Source organism: Grammomys surdaster, unplaced genomic scaffold (genome assembly GCF_004785775.1).
Source record: "Grammomys surdaster isolate TR1022 unplaced genomic scaffold, NIH_TR_1.0 363, whole genome shotgun sequence".
Lineage (NCBI taxonomy): Eukaryota > Metazoa > Chordata > Mammalia > Rodentia > Muridae > Grammomys > Grammomys surdaster.
The window spans coordinates 8,274,449-8,282,540 of record NW_021604782.1 but is presented as its reverse complement, the minus strand read 5'-3'; the positions used below and the strand labels follow the sequence as shown (position 1 = coordinate 8,282,540).

The 8,092-nt window shown below is 41.5% G+C and overlaps 1 protein-coding gene across 10 annotated transcripts in view; it reads left to right on the top strand.

Annotated features, from left to right (window-relative positions):
* Positions 1-6,724, top strand: part of Lpar1 (lysophosphatidic acid receptor 1) — a 161,986-nt gene extending 155,262 nt beyond the window's left edge. For all 10 annotated transcript variants that reach the window (XM_028779930.1, XM_028779922.1, XM_028779929.1 and 7 more), the window contains one exon: positions 4,369-6,724. In XM_028779930.1, coding sequence (XP_028635763.1) covers positions 4,369-4,670 — 302 coding nt within the window. In that variant the 3' untranslated portion in view covers positions 4,671-6,724. The remainder of the gene's footprint in view (positions 1-4,368) is intronic.
* Positions 6,725-8,092: the final 1,368 nt, after the last annotated feature.

Here is an 8,092-nt window from a genome sequence, read left to right as displayed (position 1 = left end):
ACACAAGCACACACATACAGACATACTCACACATTCACACACACACAAGCACTTATAAACACAGACACAATCATGAGCACACACTGTCACATATACTCATAGTCACACATATACACAAACACACACATATACTTACATATGCTCACACACTCATACACTCAGTCACACACACACTCACACACACAAGCACTTGTACACACAGACACAATCATGAACACACACTCAGTCACACATACTCACATACAGTCACGCATACACACAGACACACATACATACACACACACACACAAGCACTTATGTACACAGACACAATCATGCACACACTGTCACACAGTCACACACGCACAATCACATAAACACGTGTACACAGAGATGCAGACGCACATTCTATTTATCTCCATCACTTTCATCTTTCACTGTCACTAATCTGTATCCTAAACTGTGACCGTTGAGGCCAGTGAGATTATAATGGAGGCCGTTATTCCTTATAAGTCTCGTTTGCATCATTGTTACATGTGATATAGGTGGAGAACGAATGCTAGGCTGCACAGTGACTGTCTCAGCCAGATATACCAAGTCTCCATGACCTTAGACCTCGTACCTTTTGCACTCCTGACTTTACAATGTGTGGCCACAAACTTTGTATTCTCTTTCTTTCCTACTGTTGAATACCATTTTTCAGTTTTGTGCCTTGGTCTGTAGAGTCTGACATCAGAAGTAGGCCCCAGATAAGCAGCACCAAAGGCAGTCTTCACTCTGGAATTGCATATTATGTTTATCTTCCATCTAGTAAAGTGTGGCACTAAGAAGCTGCAGAGCCACGGGGAGCAGTGTCACTCGCTTCCTTGTGTTCCTTCCTCTCTTCCTTCCTTTTCTCACGTTCAACTCTGAGTCCTGGGACTGTCTGGCGATCTGTGTAGTTAATTCTGTAAATGCCAAGTCTTCATGGTTCATATCATGCTTCCTTTTCTTCCTTGCTGAGGATCCACCCCAGAGCCTGTGCACAAGCTTTCTCATCTGTGACACTCACAATGGTTTCGGGGAGTGGACACTGTAAAGAGAGCTTTTGCAAGTTGCTCCTCATGCCCTGTGGAGTAGGAAGAGAGCTGTCGCTTCTCTGCTTTATAGATAGTGGAATGGGGATTTGCTCGACTCGTCCACACATCTTACAAGTGTACATCCAATGCTACAGTCTTGATATGGCCTGTGAGGCACCTCTGGAGGATGAGCCCACTCAGTGAGAGCTTACCACATACATACATACATACATACATACATACATACATACATACATACATACATACGAGATTTTTGTTCTTAGAAGCTCAGAGGGAAATTAGTGACCTGAACAAATTTGATTTCAGACTATGCATTCTCTATGATTTAGAAGCCTGATGACCTTGAACTGTCCAGCCCCCTGCTTCTTTCTTATATACACTGTTGTCTTTGGGTCAGTGTGATCCAGGACACCCTGAGAAAGAGAAGGGAAAGGGGAGAGGAAAGGTTCATATGACTGCTTTTTGTTCCCTCCCCTCCCCTCCTCTTCCCTCCCCTCCCTTCTCTTACCTCCTCTTCCCTCCCCTTTCCTCCCCTTCCCTCCCCTTTCCTCACTTTCCCTCCCCTTCCTCCCCTTTCCCTCTTCTTCCCTCCCTTTCTCTCCTTTTCTTCCCCTTCTCTTTTCCTTTCCCCTCCTTTCCCCCCTATTCCTTTCCCTTTTCTTTTCTTTCATTCATTTGTTTGTTTGGGGGGCAGGGTTTCTCTGTGTAGCCCTGGCTGTCCTGGAACTCACTCTGTAGACCAGGCTGACCTCGAACTCACAGAGATCTCTGCCTCCCAAGTGCTGGGATCAAAGGTATATGCCACCACCACCCAGGCTAATATGATTAGTTTTCAATGTGGGTTTCTGAGACTGTCTATTGTATCACTATGACATTTGATTGAATCATGAAGATTCTGACACAGTGTGGTTGGTTGGCCCAATCACAGTTTTAAAAACAGTTCCTTCCAGTGAAGGAGAACTGAAAGGACTTCAGGTCCCTGTATGAAGTGTTCACATAGGTTAGCTTCTGTCAGGCTGTGGCACTTCCCACTCCCTGTGGCCAAATCTAATAGAGATTTTTTCTTTTTTGTCTAAAAGTGAAGTTCAAAGTCTCTTTTTAAAGGCTATCTCTTTCTTAAGAGGACTTTGCTCTTCTTGAATTTTTGCATTTTAAGAAATCATGAAGAGCCCATGACAGTATTTAGAGCCTCTTCTGATCAATGTCAAGCAGACTAAGCTTGGCATGAAAATAAGCATTTCCCCTCTGTTGCCCACAAGGAGAAAGAGGTAGTTTTATTTAATATACATCTGTCTGTGCTTGTAGCCAGCCAAGCTCTGAACTTGAGCTCAATGAGAGCTTTGATAAAGGAAAAGGGAAAAGGAGCTTTTAGGATTAGTTTTCCATTCATGATGAGTGTGTGTGTGTGTGTGTGTGTGTGTGTGTGTGTGTGTGTGTGTTATAAGCAGATGAATAATGAGACTGTGCATTTTTCCATCTAAGCCTTTTCCACCCTGAGAATAATTTCTTTCCTGGCTTCTCAATGAATAAGGCATTATTTCTGAAACCCAAGAGGCATTCCTTTGATTTTCCTTCATGTTTAACTTTCTGAGTGATTTTCAATAAAGGAAATTCAGGGGCTTGGAATGAAGGCTCTCTTAGCATTTTTATTGAGGGTTAGATGGTACTGTGGCTATTATCTGCTGATATTTGGAACATTGTTTTCCCTCTCTGAGGAGTGTCTAAAGTATTGTATTTATAAGAAAAACGAAGCACCTTGGATGATCTTCAAAGTGAACAGCAGTCTAAAACCAATACACATTGGTGGTACAGAACAAAGAGCTTTATCGGGTACTTCTCTTCTTGCTGTATTTGTACTTCCCTGCTGAAAGGGTGCAAAAGGAGAGGGGAGGCGGCCTCTCACATTCAAAGCTGGGCTGTTTGGGGGCTAAATCATATTTGTTTGCTTTTTATGAAACTCATTCCTTGAGACTGGTTCTAGCTGAAGACTCCACTGAAGCTGGCACCACTGTGTGCGTCTGAAGGTTCAAATGCATGTGGGGGTTCTTCCTGCTCACCCTCTCTCTGTTCAGTAGATAGTTAACTATCCAATGGGGTTGGGTGGGGGGCTCTTAGCTGATGTGTAATGGCACACAGTGCCCAACTGGATTGGTTCCCCAGCACATGCCCAGATGACATAGGCATCAAGGCTAATTAATCGTTTCATGGCTTACATGTTCCCTCAGATCCACATGGAATGTGATCTCAGAGACTAAATAAGAGGGGATATCTTTTCCCATCTGCATTTCCAAACCAATTATAATTATAGAAAAATCTGAATAATTTAGAATAATTGTGGGCAAGAAAGCCGAGAACTGACCTAGGTTACAGGACAGCTGAAACATAAGATTTGGTAATAAATACTTAACTTTATAAGTTGGAAAGAGTGGAAGGATAATGCAGTGCTGTCAGAAATGTGGATGCCAGAGCTGGGCTCCAAGAGCAGAGAATCTCCGATTTGCTTCTTGTTTATCACTTTCCAGAATCCTGGTCTTTAAAGCAAGGTATTTAATCCTCCTGGGTCTCAGTTTCTCTGCCTGTACAGTACAGTTTTAGCTTGCCCGCTACATGTGCAGATTAGGTGAGTTATCCTTTGTAATGTGTACCCAAGAACTGTGATTGTTGGATCAAAAACTAAAGCATCCATCCTTGGCAGCTGCCTATTTACATGCCACAGCGCTTGGAATAACAATACCGTTGTTGGGGTTGTTAACCTACACTGGGTGATTATTTTCTTAGCATTCATTTACAATTTATAACCTACCCCAGGAGGTAAATAGACCATGTCTATTTTTTCAAGTGAGAAAAGTGAGACAAAATTCAATTTGCCCAACCCACCCGGTTTTCTAAACAACAAAGCAATGTTTTGTGCACTGGTGAGCAGAAACCAGAGTCTGCACCTTCGTAAAACATGGAAGGGTATGCCATTAATGTCTAACTTTTAGGCCCCAAACAGCCACACCTTTATGAGATTGTTTTTTTTTTTTTTTTTTAAGATTCCTAATGTATTTTCTGATGAAAAAAATTTTTTTAATCAAACTTAGTGGCCTGTTGAAAATCATTAATAGTATCCATACATCCTCGGGTTTAAGTGGGACTTGAGTCAACAGCATATTATTAAGGTGACTATTGCTTTGATTTCAGAAGCGGAGTCTCTGGGATCGGTGGCTCTGGTCTCAGGATTTGCAGAGACCTGAGTTCCTGGTTACACGCTTCATAATGATATTTGTTAGTCTCCTTCTAATGCTCTGATCCCTCCCTGTCGCTGCAGGTGCCTTTATTGTCTGCTGGACTCCAGGATTGGTCTTGTTATTGCTGGATGTGTGCTGCCCGCAGTGTGATGTTCTGGCCTATGAAAAGTTCTTCCTCCTCCTGGCCGAGTTCAACTCTGCTATGAACCCCATCATTTACTCCTACCGCGACAAAGAGATGAGCGCCACCTTCAGGCAGATCCTGTGTTGCCAGCGCAACGAGAACCCCAATGGCCCCACCGAAGGCTCTGACCGCTCAGCCTCCTCCCTCAACCACACCATTCTGGCTGGAGTTCACAGCAATGACCACTCTGTGGTTTAGAAGGAAGCCAGCCGGCCTCTGTGGATCTGTGAACCCCACCCTACCCCCCATTGCCAGGGCAAAGTGGGGAGCCAGAGGAGATGAAGACACTCCTGTACTTAACACTAACCAATGGCAGTATTTGTCCCTAGACCCAAGAGACTTGAGGATGAACTTATTTGGCAGCCCCCATCTTCTCCTTTGGAAAATAGAAGGGGACAGTCTTGAAGTGGAACTCAGAAACGGACTCTGGGGTGACTGTGTAGCCTTCACTAACTAGACTTAAAAGATTTTATGTGGTTTGGCCTAAGCTAGAAAAAAAAAATCTGCCAAATCGAGTACACAGTCACACAGGCTTCCCCTTTAAAGAACAAACAACACATTGCATTTATTAATAAGTATGTTTATGCCTGACAGCGTGTTTGTGATCAAAAAAGACTGCTAAACTGACATAGATGAATTTTTTTCCACGATAGAGGAAAACTATAAATTAGAATGATTTTCGTGTGTGTTTAGAAAGCAAACATGTGTGACGTGTGTATACAGTATGCCTTTCTTTAAAGATAAAAGGATACTATGTTAAATCTTCTAGGGAATAGAAGAATCTAGTAAAAATCAGTATTCATTTAGGCTATGGAAGAAACAATATTCTAATCAATTACCTTTTAATTAAAGTAATTGAGACACATGTGAAAGGCAAAGGGATGTGAGCTTGTCACCCAAAGAGTGTGTACTCTGCAAACGTAGGAGAAGATGAAGCGTTGTCCCTGCACAGTGAAGATACCCAAGTGCGTTCTCAGTGTCAGAACGTCAGTGGGACTTGTTTTAAAGCCTGTGGTTTTCCAAGTTATTAAATAATACCTGCTTACTATAGAAAACTTGAAAATTGCAGAACTGTGTGAAAAAGAAAAAAGGAAGAAAGAAGGATTACTGATATTACAACCTGGAAGTAACCATCTTTACCAGCTTACCCATGTATGCCTATAGACATATATTATATACCTTTTTTACATAATTGGGTTGATATTGTAAAATGTTTTGTAACTTTTCCTTTCAGAATTGCCAGGTTTTTCTATGGCATTTTTTTTCAAAAAACAGTGTTAGTGGCTATATAATATTCCATTTAATGGATGCAGCTCAGTTTATTTAACCATTCCTGTATTGTTGACTAGGTTTTTAATTTTTTTCATTATTATAATATTGGAAGAATCTTGTGTACATAAAACTTTGCCAGTATCATTGATGATTTACTTAGGACCTATTCCCATGAAGGACCTATTTTTTAAAATGTGAAATGTCCTCATGTGTTTTCACTTTATAAAAAGGGATATTCTACTTTCAAACTGCAGGGGTGGCCATGCTGACAAAAGCCCAGAAATTACCTTTTTACAAAAGAAACACAGTGGCTACTTTGGTTGAGAATGAGTTCTTGATAAGATGTTTCCCAATAATCAAGACGGCCTAAAGTAACTAGCAAATTTGCTTTAGTGTTTTTGAGGAACTGGTGATCCCTTTCTTGACTGTTCGGGTAGGAGTAAAGAAAATATAAAGACAGCAAGCATCAAAGTGAATCCAGCATTGCAGTACCAAGTAGCCTGGGTGGTGTATGTTAGCAACTGCTGCTGTGCGATCTCCAGCAATCACCCAGTAGATGCCCTGTGTTCAGAGTTGCCCAGTACAGTGTCTGAACAACTAATGTCTCTATTGTCATGCTATGAGGAACAAGGAGGAAGAAGAATAGTCCTGGAGCAGGTGTGGGGAGGTCAGGAGGATGTCTGAGAGAAGAAAGTCCTGCAGAGAGGGGCATTCTAGGGAGGAGGAAGGCTGGGTATGGCTTGTGTCTAGACAGAGGGTAGGCATGTGACGTGAGCCTGGTGGAAAACATAAGTAGGTGGAGAGCCAGTTAGCAGGAAGAAGATTTTGCTCCGAGTTTACACAAAATGCAAAGAAATTTATATTGGAAATGAGTGAAATGAACTTGGATTTTTATTGACAGCCTTTTTATGGGGGAGGTAAGGACTATTTGAATTGAAAAGCATACTAATTGAACCTTAATAAATCATTCTCAATCAGTGTTTGTCGATGTGTGGTTCTGGTTTGTGCTTTTTCTATTTTTGAGAAGCTTCTGGCTTGTGCTGTGTTGTCTTCCCTCTCCGACCTTCTTAAACAGTCTGAGGTGACCCAACAACTGTTCCTCTAGCTCAGATACTGGTTCCTGACCTGTGAGATTCATGAGAGACATATTACATCAACAGACTGACTACTACAGTGAAGTATTTTCAAGAGTTTTTTTTTATTATTATTTATCTTATTTAATTTGAATCAAATGTGTGTAATAAGATAAAATAAAAACTATCATGTCAGAATTGGGGAAAAACAAATAAATATAAGAAAAGATCCTACAAGAAACTATAAAAAACAGAGATCCACTTGCTTACACACTCAAGAATCCCATAAAAACATTAAACTGGAAGCTATAATATATATAAAAAGGACCTTGGGCAGACCCATGCAGGCCCTGTGCATCCTGCCTCAGTCTCTGGGTTCATAGATTTGATGATGTTGTTTTAAAGATACTTGTTTCTTGATGGTTGTGGTCCATCCCCTCTGGTTCTTATACTCTTTCCACCTTCTCTTCTGCAGGGTTTCCCAAGCCCTAGGGGGAGGGATTTAATGGATACATCCCATTTAGGGTTGAGTGTTCCAAGGTCTCTCACACTGCATATTGACTGGCTGTGAATCACTGTATTTCCTCCTATCTGTTGCAGGCAGAAGCTTCTCTGATGATGGCTGAGCAAGGCGCTATCTATGAGTAGAACAGATACTGTTAGTAGTAATTTTATTATTGTTCTTGTTTTATTTTTTTAAACAATAGTATTTGGTTTTACCCTAGGTCCTGGCCTACTAGTCTCAGGGTTTTGGTCACCCAAGCAGTGTCACATAATGGGTTCCATCTCATGGAGTGGACCTTAAGTCAAATCAGATGCTAGTTGGTCACTCGCACATGCTTTGTGCCACCTTTGAACTAGCATTTACTGCAGGCCGTTGGGTTTTTGTGGATGAGTTGGGCTGATGCAGGAACATAAGGGTGAAGGCTCAATGTAGGCACAGCTTAACTTCTCCATGTTTAGCGAGTCTTGTAGGTGATGTCTTCAGCAATGGAGCCTTAGTGTCAGTTTGTAGAGAACAACCTATATAGTTTTGGCAACATTCTGCATTGTTTGGGGATTACTATAAGACTCCTTTGTCCAATAACTTATTTAGATACAACTCAATCCCAGTATTGGTAGCTTCACTGGTGACAAGAGATAGTTGTGGCTCTGTTCCCCCATTATTTGGTGATTTCATTTAGATTGCCTTCATATATGTATGTATTTTAGGAAGATTCTTCCCCTCAAATAGCCCTTACTTTTAGCTGTCTTTCCCTGTATTCCCTCCTTCAC